At 46.2% G+C, this 14449-nt stretch overlaps 1 protein-coding gene across 2 annotated transcripts in view; it reads left to right on the top strand.

The window, feature by feature from the left end:
- Nucleotides 1-13946, top strand: part of LOC143963502 (pleckstrin homology domain-containing family O member 2-like) — a 97750-nt gene extending 83804 nt beyond the window's left edge. For both annotated transcript variants that reach the window (XM_077473144.1, XM_077473145.1), the window contains exons 5-6: nt 3746-3847; nt 11770-13946. In XM_077473144.1, the coding sequence (XP_077329270.1) occupies nt 3746-3847; nt 11770-13008 (1341 nt within the window). In that variant the 3' untranslated portion in view covers nt 13009-13946. The remainder of the gene's footprint in view (nt 1-3745; nt 3848-11769) is intronic.
- Nucleotides 13947-14449: the final 503 nt, after the last annotated feature.

Raw genomic sequence — 14449 nt, 5'->3', positions numbered from 1 at the left:
CGACAACTTTGTGCGACCGTGTGTATGCAAGATGAGATTGGGCCAAAATCCGTTGGAAAAAATCTGACGGATTTTGTCGTTGGAATGTCCGACCGTGTGTACAGGGCATTAAGGAAGTTTGTTGTATGCTAAACCTAATCCCCATTAAAGTCAATGGGAGCCAAATCAGTTCAATTAAAAACACCCGTTTTCTGGGCTAATAAGCAAGGAGGTGTCAAAAAATAGAATAATAATAAAAATAGAAAAATAAAAAATTCCAATCAGGGTCAGATGCATTGATTTTTTTTAAACATGAAAAATGTAAATAGTTCAAATAAAAAAAATAAAAAATAAATGTATGATTATTATACAGGATTTAAATAGCGTTGACTGTTTACGTAGCTATAAATAAATAATAATTAAAAATAATAAAATAAAAATTATTGAAAACAATAAAATAAAAAACAAAATTATAAAAGTTAAAGTAGAAATAAAAAATTTCTAATTCCTTTAAATATTGTGCCTGGGGTGTCCTAATTCTGCCTGTTAAGGGGGTGTCAAAAACAGAATGGGGGGGGGGGGTGCTGTTTTCAGGAACACATGCCAGTGCTAAAGAAAACAAGATATATATATATATATATATATATAAAATAAAATACAAATAATTAATAATACTAAAATAAATACAATTATAAAAATTAAAAATAGAAATGAAAAATGGAACATTAAAAATGCACCTCTAAAATGACGATAAAACTCTTCTAGTTTTAGCCGCGCTTTACAGACGCCCCCGTGCTTTCAATGTGAAAGGGCTCTTAGAGGAACAATTCCCCATCATTGGGAGGAATATCAGTGGGAGGAATAGTGCCCCATCATAGGTATCAGTGGGAGGAATAGTGTCCCATCATTGGTATCAGTGGGAGGAATAGTGTCCCATCATTGGTATCAGTGGGAGGAATAGTGCCCCATCATAGGTATCAGTGGGAGGAATAGTGTCCCATCATTGGTATCAGTGGGAGGAATAGTGCCACATCATTGGTATCAGTGGGAGGAATAGTGTCCCATCATTGGTATCAGTGGGAGGAATAGTGTCCCATCATTGGTGTCAGTGGGAGGCATAGTGCCCCATCATTGGTGTCAGTGGGAGGAATAGTGCCCTATCATTGGTGTCAGTGAGAGGAATAGTGCCCCATCATTGGTATCAATGGGAGGAATAGTTCCTCATCATTAGTATCAGCAGGAGCAATGATGCCCCATCATTGGTATCAGGGGGAGGAATGATGCCCATCATTGGTATCAGGGGGAGGAATAGTGCCCCATCATTGGTATCAGTGGGAGGAATAGTGCCACATCATTGGTATCAGTGGGAGGAATAGTGTCCCATCATTGGTATCAGTGGGAGGAATAGTGCCATATCATTGGTATCAGTGGGAGGAATAGTGTCCCATCATTGGTATCAGTGGGAGGAATAGTGCCCCATCATTGGTGTCAGTGGGAGGCATAGTGCCCCATCATTGGTGTCAGTGGGAGGAATAGTGCCCTATCATTGGTATCAGTGAGAGGAATAGTACCCCATCATTGGTATCAATGGGAGGAATAGTTCCTCATCATTAGTATCAGCAGGAGGAATGATGCCCCATCATTGGTATCAGGGGGAGGAATGATGCCCATCATTGGTATCAGGGGGAGGAATAGTGCCCCATCATTGGTATCAGGGAAAGGAATAGTGCCCCATCATTGCTATCAGGGAAAGGAATAGTGCCCCATCATTGGTATCAGGGGGAGGGATAGTGTCCCATCATTGGTATCAGGGGGGGGGGGAATAGTGCCCCATCATTGGTATCAGTGGGAAGAATAGTGCCCCATCATTGGTATCAGTGGGAGGAATGGTGCCCCATCATTGGTATCATTGGAAGGAATAGTGCCCCATCATTGGTATCATTGGGAGGAATAGTGCCCCATCATTGGTGTCAGGGGGAGGAATAGTGCCCCATCATTGGTATCAGTGGGAGGAATAGTGCCCCATCATTGGTGTCAGGGGGAGGAGTAGTGCCTCATTGTTGGTGTCAGTAACTATGCCCCACTGTTGCTGACAGTGGCAGGAATAATGTTTGTAGACTGCTGAAGTTGACAAATATTGAAGATTTGTATAGGATATAGACATGTGCAGAGTAAAATATTTTTCGTTTCGGAATTTCGTTTTCGTCCGAAAAATAAATTTATTTAGTTACTCCCGAAATTCATTTTTATTTATTTTGTTTTTCGTTCAAAAATTGCATTCGTCCGAACGAAAATCCACATGAATTACGGTCGAATCTGTCTTTGAAGGCTTATGGTGTCTGTCGAATGTATAAAGAAGATTCGACGGAGCTAGTATATAGCATACTTCGTGTGAACTTTAGAACCCTATTAAAGTCTATGGGACTCCAACATTCAAAATCGAAAGTACTAATTTTAAAGGCTAATATGCAAGTTACTGTCCTAAAAAGTGTTTGGGGACCTGGGTCCTACCCCAGGGGACATGTATCAATGCAAAAAAAAGTTTTAAAAACTGCAGTTTTTTTCGGGAGTTTTTTCGGATCTGGGGGTCCCCTTGTTAAAGGGGGCTTCCAGATTCTGATAAGCCCCCCTGCCCGCAGACCCCCACAACCACCGGCCACGGTTGTGGGGATGAGGCCCTTGTCCTCATCAACATGGGGACAAGGTTCTTTGAGGGGTCACAGACCCCCAAAGCATCCTCCCAATGTTGAGGGCATGTGGCCTGGTACGGTTCAGGAGGGAGGGGGGCCGCTCTGTCGTCCCCCCCTCTTTTCCTGCGGCCTGCCAGGTTGTGTGCTCGGATAAAGGGTCTGGTATGGATTTTTAGGGGGACCCCCACGTCAATTTTTTTTAAAATTTGACGCGGGGTTCCCTTTAATATCCATACCAGACCTGAAGGGCCTGGTAATTGAATTTGGGGGACTCTCACGCTTTTTTTTTTATTTTTATTTTTTATCAATGACTTTCAGTGAGTGTTCTCTGTATTACGGAGCCAACAAGTCATAATAGCTGCGAGTGATTTTAAAGGACTTTTTTTCCTGCATAAATGACACTTTGTGCAGGGACAGTTCTAAGGACCAGAAACATGCGCCCCTTCACAGGCATACTATAGACACCCTCCCCCCCCCCCATGAAATTTAAAGGAATATTACACTTTTATTGTTTCACTTTAATCATTATTAAAATCACTGCTCCCGAAAAAACTGCCGTTTTTAAAAAAAAAATTTGCATTGATACATGTCCCCTGTGGCAGGACCCAGGTGCCCATACACTTTTTAGGACAGTAACTTGCAGAATCTTTTTTCTCTGTCGAATATTTTCTCTATATAATCTTGGACTAATAGAGGTAAGGTTAGGCACATTCGACCACAGGTTCTATAGACACAGATTGTTATTGTCAGAGTCACGTTGAATCTCCTTTTCTATATCGAACTGTTGTAACAACCAAAACGAAAATAAAGCATTTATTTATGTCGGATCTTTCGTTTTTCGGATTCTGTGCTTTCGTTATCGTTTGTCAAAACTAAAACGAAAATAGCTGAAATTCGGACGAAAACGAATGCACATGTCTAATAGGATATAAATGGTCCAGGTCTGTAGAGTTTGTGGAGTAATTGACAATACTTACAGCAGTATAGAATGAGTGAAGTGGTGGTTTAGCTGGTCAAGATGGTGGACAACATTAACATGACCTAATGAGGACCTGTATTTTTTGTTTGTTGGGTAGGTGACGGTAGACACTTCAATCTCTTTGGAACATGTGACCCGGGACAGAGTTAAAGTTGGAGCAGCAAAAAGAAGACCTCCAACCAGGATCCACCTCAAAGAGGTATGTGATAGAGATCAAATGTAGACTGAAAGGTGTCTGAATCCATGTAGCCACATCTTTGGTGCAGGGGCGGATCCAGAGTCTAATCTCGGGAGGGGCACTGCCAACATTTTTGGCGGGCAATTTGTAGGGGCAATGGCTGGTGTTGGCACTTCAATCATCACGGCACCATGGTTAATATGGTGTCAGGATGATTGAAGCGCATTATTTCTATTATTACATTGTCATATAAAATGAAATAGTTCAACTCACCATAATGCAGAATCAGTGGGAGCCCTGAGCGTGTCACTTGCCAACGTCGCCTGTTATCAGATGCAGCTTGTCACTTGCCACAGTTGCCTGTCGCCAGATGGGGATTGTCACTTGCCAGTGGCCAGTGACAGTGTCCCTGTTGTCCCAGAGTGAGGGTGGGCAGTGAGAGATGATGTCATCTCTCTGCTGCCTGCCCCTGCACAGTCTTCTTTTAGATGCAGAAATGCAGTGATGCAGGGGGGCAGTGAGAGACAGTGGCGTCTCCAGATTTCATATTTAGCGGGGGCACATGGGGGGACAGAGACAAAAGTAGGGGGGGGCAACTATAAAATGCAATTATATATACACACACATATAAATACACAGTGTCTTAAAAAATTATTGGTGGTTGCAGCCAAATGGAGGGGAGGCAGGCCCAGACTGGGACAAAAAATAGGCCCGGGCATTTTGCATTGAGCAGCCCATGACATGTTAACCGGCCCCTTCCCCACTGTCCACCCCTGACAGATCCCCTGAGAGGTGGAGGGGGTGAGGTGGGACCAGGAAAGAGCATGGGGGGTTGGAGAGCACAAGGAAGAACCTTGAGAACACAGGGGGGCAGCGTAGAGCATAGGGGGAGGTGGAGAGCACAGGGGGGCAGTGGAGAGCATGTGGGGAGGTGGAGAGCACAGGAAGGGCGGCGGAGAGCATGGGGGGGTGGCAGAGAGCACGGGGGGTGGCAGAGAGCACGGGGGGTGGCGGAGAGCACGGGGGGTGGCGGAGCGCATGGGGGGGCGGCGGAGCGCACGGGGGGTGTGCAGAGAGCGCAGGGAGGGTGGCAGAGAGCATGGGGGAGGTGGTGGAGAGCATGGGGGAGGTGGCGGAGAGCATGAGGGGGTGGCGGAGAGCATGGGGGGAGGTGGCGGAGAGCATGGGGGGAGGTGGAGAGCATGGGGGGGCAGCGGAGCGCACGGGGGGTGTGCAGAGAGCACAGGGAGGGTGGTGGAGAGCACAGGGAGGGTGGCGGAGAGCATGGGGGAGGTGTCGGAGAGCATGGGGGAGGTGGCAGAGAGCATGGGGGGGTGGCGGAGAGCATGGGGGGAGGTGGCGGAGAGCATGGGGGGAGGTGGAGAGCATGGGGGGGTGGCGGAGAGCATGGGGGGATGGCGGAGAGCATGGGGGTGGCGGAGCGCACGGGGGGTGGGGAGAGAGCACAGGGAGGGTGGCCAGAGAGCATGGGGGAGGTGGAGAGCATGGGGGGTGGCAGAGTGCATGGGGGAGGGGGGGAGGTGGAGAGCATGGGGGGTGGCAGAAAGCATGGGGGGGAGGTGGAGAGTATGGGGGGGAGGTGGAGAGCATGGGGAGGAGGTGGAGAGCATGGGGGGTGGTAGAGAGCATGGGGGGGTGACAGAGAGCATGGGGGGGTGGCAGAGAGCATGGGGGAGGTGGAAAATATGGGGGGATGGCAGAGAGTATGCGTGCCGTGGAGAACATGGGGGGAGGTGGAGAGTATGGGGGGTGGTGGAGAGCATGGGGGGTGGCAGAGAGCACGCGATGGCAGAGAGTATGGGTGCCGTGGAGTGCCCAGGGGGGAGCAGCAGAGAGAAGCAGGATAGGAGGAGCGGTGGGGGCGGCTGCATAAAGAAGAATAATTCTCTCCATCCTCCTCCTGCAGTCTCTGAATGCTTCTCCTCTCCCTCTCGCAGGCGTTCCGCTACTGCAGGAGGAAGATGGAGAGAAGTATTCTTCTATATGCAGCTGCCCCCAGCCCTCCTCCTATGCAGTTTACGGGGGGGGGCTGAACTCACATTTTCACCGGCTCCAAGGTGTCTGCTCTGGCTCCTCCTCCCTGTACCGACGGCTGACCTGTACAGGCGGCCACGCAGAAGCCGAAGGAGTCTCATCTAGCTCCTCCCCCCAGCGCCAATGGCTAAGCAGCCGGGCAGCCGAGCAGAGGCACCAGCTCAAGCCCCGCAAAAACTTGCAGCCTGGCGGCCCCGGCGGCCGCGGCCCACCGGGCAAGTGCCCGGTTTGCCCTATGGCCAATCCGGGTCTTAGGGGAGGACAGGGTGGATGCAGCCAGGTGGAAGGAAGGACAATTGCGTGGTCATGTAACACTGCACCCCAAATGACATTTTTATAATTTTTTTCCCACAAATAGAGCTTTCTTTTGGTGGTATTTTATCACCTTTTGTTAAAAAAATGTAAAAAGACCGAAAAAAAAAATACAAAATCGTTTTTTATTTTGTTAATAAATTTTGCAAACAGGTAATTTTTCTCCTTCATTGATGTACGCTGATGAGGTTACACTGATGGGTACTTATAGGCTGCACTGAAGGGCACTGATAAGGCAGCACAGATGGGCAATGATGAGGTGGCACTGGTGGGCACTGATAGGTGGCATTGGTGGACACTGAGGGGAGGTATGGAAGGGCATTGATAGGTGGCACTGAAGGGCACTAATAGATGGCACTGATAGGTGGTACTGATAGCTGGCACTGATGGGTGGCAGAGATTGACACTGATGGGTGACAGTGATGGGCACTGGTAGGTGACACTGATAAGCAGCACTGCTAGGTGGCACTGAGGCACTGATTGGCACCACTGGTGGGTACTGATAGGTGGCACTTGTAGCCATTGATAGGTGGCACTGATTGTTGGCACTTATGTATTGGTGGGCACTGATTTTTGGCACTGTGGGCACTGATTTGTGGGGCTGGCAGGTGGCACTGACAGGCAGTACCGGTGGGCACATATGAGGGACCGATGTCCCTTCAACAGAAGCTGGCGAGCGGCTTTTTTTCTCCACACGCTGTTACCGATCTTCTGTTTACATCACATGATCACCTGTCATTGGCTGACAGCTGATCACATGGTAAGGGGCGGGGATCGACCCGGTCTGTGATCACCCGAGTCTCATTGACGGTCTCATTGGCAGGGCATGCGGGGAGCGTGCAAAGGGGAGGACGTCTATTGGCGGCCTCCCAGCAAAGCAGATCCGCGCTGTAGCCGTCATTCGTCATGCCGCCATAGAAACATTTGGGATTGTTTAACCTTTTTTTTTTTTTTTTGCCAGAAAACTCTTCTTAAAAATGCAAACCAGAAGGGTTTTTTACAATATGCCTCTAAATGTCCTAATGTGCATGGCCCCATGGGATAACATTAGCTGCTTCTACAGGAAAAACGCTAAACTCCTCTAGAAGCAACGTTTTTTTTTAAGCAAGTGGGTTTGGACCCTAAATGTGTATTGCTTAACCCGATGCTTCTCAAACGGGTGCCATGAGGGGTCCTCAGGGGTTCCGCGGCAACAGTCTGATCTGAGCGATCCTCTGTTAGCTCCTGTGTAGGGAGCAGGCAGAGAGCTCCACCCCCATCCCCTCTGTACTCTAGCTGGCAAGTCCTTAGCAACCCATGACGTCATCGGTTGGTAGGACGCGGTCAGGTCAGCTTTTTGATTTGCCAGCAAGAGTACAGAAGAGGCAGAGAGCTCAGCCCGCACCTCTCGCCGCTCTTTGCTTCTTTGTACCCTTGCCAGCAAATTGTATGGCTTTGGTCCTTTGCCTGGAGTTCATCATTCAATCTGCATTTCATAAAAAAAAAGTTGATACATTTATTTTTACATAAAGAACTATTATAAACAGATAATTCTGTGTTCAATAGAGTAGTGCTGCGCTATATGAAAAAGTGTGGGGGGGGGAGGGGGGGTGGTAGGGTTGGGGGGGAGGGGTGTGGAGGTGAGAAAATTAGGCTATATTAATACAAAGCAAAGGAATACATATAAATTATATGCCGTGGCTGCAGTGTTTTAGGAAATAGAGATCACAGTCTGTCTATATAAAAACTCCTTCTAGTGCGAGAATATTAAAATACATTAATATCAAATATAAATAAAGTATCTGATTCAATTAAATCGAGAAAAACAATCCAAAAAAGTTCATAAAAAACTCAACATAAATGTCCATGTAAACACTGCAAGAAATATAAAGTGCAAAATTGTAGTGATCCAAAATAACGCATATAAAGTGCAGGTGCCAATAAATGTCCGTGCAAACAACGCAAAAGATGTACAAACTTCAAGTGACCAAAATGTTTACAAATAAAGTGCTGGTGCTGCTAGGTAGTGCACTACTGGTGATGGGTGATTTTTTCTTTCTCCTGCTCCGCTAATAAAGTGGATGGGTGTCCCCTTACCTTACTGCTGTAAGGTTACCCACTTAAGGACCGCCTCCTGCACATATACGTTGGCAGAATGGCAAGGCTGGGCGCAAGCACGTACAGGTACGTTGCTCTTTAAGTGCCCAACCGTGGGTCAGGAGCGCGCCGGCGGCACGCTCCCGACCCGGTCCTGAGCTCCGTGACCATGGCCGCAGGACCAGCGGACCCGATCGCCGCTGGTGTCCCACGATCGGGTCACAGAGCTGAAGAATGAGGAGAGGTCTGTGTAAACAAACCTCTCCCTGTACTTCCTACTGTGGCTGTCACCGATCGTCTGTTCTCTGTTATAGGGAAAGACGATCAGTGATGTCACATGCCAGGCCACACCCCCCTACAATAAAAAAAAACACATAACGTCATACATAACCCCTCCTCGCCCCCTAGTGGTTAACTCCTTCACTGCCAGTGTCATTTACACTTAAAGCGGGAGTCCACCGGGACTCCGCGTTTTTTTTTTTTTTTTAAAAGCCAGCAGCTACAAATACTGCAGCTGCTGACTTTTAAAATAGTGACACTTACCTGTCCAGCGCGCCCGCGATGTCGGCACCCGAAGCCGATCGCTAGGTCGTCTGTCGGGTCCTGCCGCCGCCATCTTGGGTATGGGAATCAGGAAATGGAGCCTTTCGGCTTCATTTCCCGGTTCCCTACTGCGCATGCGCGAATTGCGCTGCGCAATAAGGACGCTCCCCGCTGCCTCTGGGAGCTGTGTGTTTCCCAGCAGGCAGCGGGGCACTTGCAGGAAGGGGCGGGCACTTGCGGAAAGGGGAGTAAGTTACGCCCATTTCCGCAGAGAGCTGTCCCGGAAGTGGGTGCAGTTACCTGGATTATCCAGGTAACTGCACCCCCCTCCCCCCTGAAAGGTGCCGATTGTGGCACCGGAGGGGGGGAGGGTTCCGATGAGCGGAAGGTCCACTTTAAGGTGGACCTCCGCTTTAACATTTGCATTTAAATAGCACTGATTGCTGTATAAATGACAATGGTCCCAAAAATGTGTACAAAATGTCCGATGTGTCCGCCATAATGTCGCAGTCACAATAAAAATCGCTGATCGGCGCCATTACTAGTAAAAAAAAATATAATAATAAAAATGCTATAAAACTATCCCCTATTTTGTAAATGCTATAACTTTTGCGCAAACCTAATTGCGTTTTTTTTTTTTTTTACCAAAAATATGTAGAAGAATACGTATCGGTCTAAACTGAGGAAAAAAAATGTTTTTTTTTGTTTTTTTTGGGGATATTTATTATAGCAAAAATTTAAAAATATTGCATTTTTTTTTAAATTGTCGCTCTATTTTTGTTTATAGCGCAAAAAATAAAAACCGCAGAGGTGATCAAATACCACCAAAAGAAAGCTCTATTTGTGGGAAAAAAAGGATGTAAATTTTGTTTGGTCTACAGTGTTTACATGGACATTTATGTTGAGTTTTTTATGAACTTTTTTGGATTGTTTTTCGCGATTTAATTGAATCAGATACTTTATTTATATTTATATTAATGTATTTGAATATTCTCGCACTAGAAGGAGTTTTTATATAGACAGACTGTGATCTCTAGTTCCTTCAACACTGCAGCCATGGCATATAAATTATATGCATTCCTTTGCTTTGTATTAATATAGCCTAATTTTCTCACCTCAACACCTCATTTGTTTTTCCTTTTTTGGTCTGAATAACCCCTTTCAGTGCATGCAGCAATATCCCTTTTCCCCTATCTAATTGGTTGGCACAGAGATAGCTCATTTTAATTTTTGGTTTAATTCTGTGTTCATATTAGCATTGGCCATAATGCAGGGCGCATGGACGTCGCTCCCCTATCCGTGCATCCGGCCCCCTAATCTACATGTGGGGCACCAGACGCATGGATTTCAATAGGGGTTTTTTCTTTTTGAAGCACATGATTAGAGCCAGAGGCTCTAATTGGCTTCAAAAAAGGGTGGGCTCGGGGCGCAGAGCGCCGTGCCCCAAGCCCACCCAGTTGTGACAATAGCGAATGAATATATATCGCTATTGTCTTCCTGAGTCTCCTCGCCAATCAGGAAGCGGGTTCTGAGACCCTTCACCCAATTGGGCGAAGGGAGAAGCAATCCTATTGGTCGCCTATGAGGAGGAGGGAGGAGACACACAGTGAAAACTGCCGTGATTCAGAGGAGGAAGAGACGCAGGGGACGCCGAACGGAATGATAGATGAGGTAAGTGTGACTTATGAGCCCCTATAGAACACCAGCTCAGGGTTCCCCAGGGTGTGGAGTCTAAGCACCAGCCTACTTTTTTAACCGGGTCCCTGTTGGTGGGGATGGACCTGGAGCTGGAACCAGGTTGTGGCCCCCTGGTACGCCCAGCTGAGAATACGGAGACCACTCACCTGTGCAGAGTACAGATGGCAGGAGACAGAAGAGGATCTGAGAAATGTGCCAAGGTCAGGGCAGGCGGCAGACAAGCCTGACACAAAATACAAGTAAAGAAAAGCAAACCAGGAACTTAGAGAAACTAGGAAGTTTCTCAGGCAATGCGAGCTGCACCGAGCATGTCTTATATATGGAACCAAACTGGAAGGCGGGCTAGGCAGTTATAGAAGGGAAAGGAATATAAACCCACAGAGTAGCAGGCTATGCCCATAGGTGAACACAGAAGCCAAACAACACATGTGAATAGAATCAGAGGTCTAGCAGAGCTACTGCAGCAAAGAGGATAATAAATCCACAGGCAGGAAACTGCAGGCTAAACTTTGACAATGAAACCAGTTGTTTTTGTCATTTCTCCCTTGGGGAAATTAACCTTCACTTCCTGTCCCACAGCCAAAACAGGAAGTGAGAGGAAATCCCTCCAAAGTGGGGGAATCCCTGTTTGTCAGCAGGGTCACCGGAACTTGTGCATCCATTTGGGAGATTTCCCCTCTATTTCTGGAAGTAGCAAGTGCTCTTACTCTACTGCACCAATGAGTGAAGAATTTGATTTCCCAACATGCAACATGGAGGACGGCACAGTGGTGTAGTGGTTAGCACTCTCACCTAGCAGTAATAAGGGTCGCTGGTTGGAATGCCAACTACGACACTACCTGCCTGGAGTTTTCATGTTCTCCCTGTGCCTGCGTGGGTTTCCTCCGGGTACTCCGGTTTCGTCCCACACTCCAAAGACATGCAGGTAGGTTAATTGGCTTCTGTCCAAAAATTGGCCCTAGTATGTGAATGAGGACCTTGGATTGAGGGCTCCTTGAGGGTAGGGACCAATGTGAGTGTACAATGTACAGGGATAGGGACAATTGTAGACACTCAGGTTGAACTGGATGGACTGGTGTCTTTATTCAACCTTACTAAGTAACATGGCGTATTAACCAATACCCCCATTAGTTGGTAGTGTTCATTATCACTTTCTAGTGAAGTAACCTGAGGATGTATGTGTAATTTCAGACATGTATACAGTTGTTGACATTTTGTCTTTATAACTTCTAACAGATTTTTTTAACTATCTTACTCAGGTGGCAGAGGCAGCTAACGATGACTCCCTAAGGTTGGGTCTGGAATCGCTGGACACTGGAATATTAACAATAGTTCCACCAATGCCCAAGCCTAAGGAAGCACAACCAGAACCTCAAAAAGAACCTGTAAAGATCCCTATGCCACCCACAAAACCAAATCCTCCCCCAACTTTGGAGACTACCATTCCAGACACAACAGACAGCAAAGATCGAGCACCTCCAGCACCAGCTCCTCCTTCGAAAAAACTTAAAGAAGATGTTTATGCCCGTGAGAAGCTAAAGTCTGAAAATGAACAGACAAGCATGGAAGAAAATTTAGCAGTCAAGGTTCTTCAAAGTGAGAGCAAAGAAAATCTAAATGAAGTGATGAGTTCTCCTCCCAAACCACCTCCGAAAATTCTTTCTGAGAAAATGACGATTAAGTGGGTTGGTTCATCATCAGACTTGGAGGAGAAAGAGGACACGGTGTCAGATGAGAGAGGAAGCAAAGAGAACTTAGTTGACTTTGGGTCTGATGACCTGGAACAACCATCAATTCCACTTCAAGCAGAGTCATTAGAAGACTTACAAGCAGAGGAGTTAAGAAGTCTCTCAAATAGCCTTCAAGAAGAGCGTAAGAGGTCGTCTCAATATCTGAATGATGATGACACAGATGAAGGAGCTCTTCAGGGGACATCTGCAGATGGTATATGTAACAGCAATAAGGATGAAGACAAAAATGAGATGGCGAAGAAACATTCACCAACAAGTGACATCCAAGAACACAATACTACACAACCAACTGATGAGAAGAAGTTCAGATATGTAAAACACAAAAAGAAAACTGGCCACGTGACAACGCAAACACATCACATTAAAGGTAAAATGAAAGCGTCTTCCTTGGGAGACCTCTTATCTCCAACATCAGATAAGGACAGCACCATGCTACATCTAACTAAAGACCATTTCGATCAAGTGGAGATGAAGCTAGCCTGTGGAAAGGAGAGAACAAAGACTCTGCTAAACCAGATCTTGAAGGGACAACTTGGAAAGACTGCAGAAGGAAATGGGGTGGAATGTAATCCAGAAACAATTCTAAATGATCTGATGACCCAACTTCAAGAAGCCTCTGAAGTTCTTCAAGAGATAAAGGACCAGGAGCCTAGAAATATCTCAAACGCATCAGATATAGGGACTGATAAGCAGAAAGAAAAGCAGAAAGAACTGATGGCACTGCAAAGGAGAAGTGTTCCATTTTAGTAAATGTATAGAAAGTGGAAGAACGTGAAGATAGAATGAAATGCAAACTGCTTTAGCACTTTACTCTTTAAAATCCTGCTGGCACAGCTTGAGGACCAAACTAGCTAAAGTTCATGTAAATCCAATATTTTTGCAGTAAAGAAATCTATTATGTTTTTTACTGTATATTATGAAATCTTCTGAAGGCTCTGAGGGACTAGACCACAAAAGCCAAGAAACTTGAAATAAATAAATGTATATACTGTTAATAGAAAAACACCCTCAGGTCTGCTGGAGAAAATAGCTCAAAGAGCTAGGATGATGTGCAAAGTATAGTCACCATAACGAAACCATTTTAGCCCTTGTACACACGGTCGGAGAATCCGTCGGAATGTGTCCTATCGGACCGTGTCGTCGGATAATCCGACTGTGTGTGATATGCATCAGACTGATTCCGTCCGAATATCCGTCTGACCCAATTTTCCAACATGTTGGAAATATTTCCTGACCAACTGGTTCGATCGGACATACTCCGATCATGTGTAGCGAATTTTGATCGGACCAAGTGCCACGCGTGCTCAGATCAAATTCCTACATCAAAGCTATTGGCTACTAGCCTGAATGTAGTCCCATCGTAACGAAATTACGTAATCACGTTCTGAAAGATCGGATTTTTCGACAACTTAGTCCGACCGTGTGTATGCAACAGTTTCGGACACAATCTGTCGGACTAAATCCGACGGACAAAATCCGATGGATTTGGTTGGCAGAATCTCCGACCGTGTGTACAGGGGCTTAGTCTACTTGGGATAGGTCAGCAAAATCTGAAATCTGATTTGTTCCTGTGGGTTACTATATTTGAGCCTTATTTCAGAAGCATTTTCGTGTATAAAGATTCCATGTTTATGTAAAAAAAAAAAAAAAAACAATAAAGCCATTGGTAATCACAAAACATAAAATTACTTATACCCATTTTTAATTTTTATTTGGATAGAGAGGAACTGCCAGGCTTTTTTTTTACACTCTGTGTCCCATTGGGCAAATTTCCTCTCATTGAGGAATGAAAAGAAGTCCCAGGAGCAGCACGTCAAAAAAAAAAACTTAGTTGAAGTAGGTTCATCCTGGCCAAAAATCCAACATGTTTCGTCCCACCCAATTCATGGGGGCTTCCTTTCCCATTACTAAGCCCTGTGGGTGGGACAAAACATGTCAGCTGTGGCATGGACAGAGTCTATGCTGAGGCTGCCTCCACTCATCACATGAGGATTTAGCTTGATGTGTGGCTCCTGCCATTTCTTTTCCTTCCTCGTTGACTTCTATGGAGCTGAGATGGGTGCTTTCCCTGCCTACAATCTCAGTGGTTGTCAGCATATAAGGACCTATTCAAGCCTGAAGTGGCACCCTTCATTTATTTGTATGGGGTCACAAATTTCTTCTCATTACCATTCCAAAAACAGAAAGT

Source organism: Lithobates pipiens, unplaced genomic scaffold (genome assembly GCF_037356315.1).
Source record: "Lithobates pipiens isolate NorthernLeopardFrog02 unplaced genomic scaffold, aLitPip1_a1.2 Scaffold_8, whole genome shotgun sequence".
Classification (NCBI taxonomy): domain Eukaryota; kingdom Metazoa; phylum Chordata; class Amphibia; order Anura; family Ranidae; genus Lithobates; species Lithobates pipiens.
This window is presented reverse-complemented; position numbering and strand designations above follow the sequence as displayed.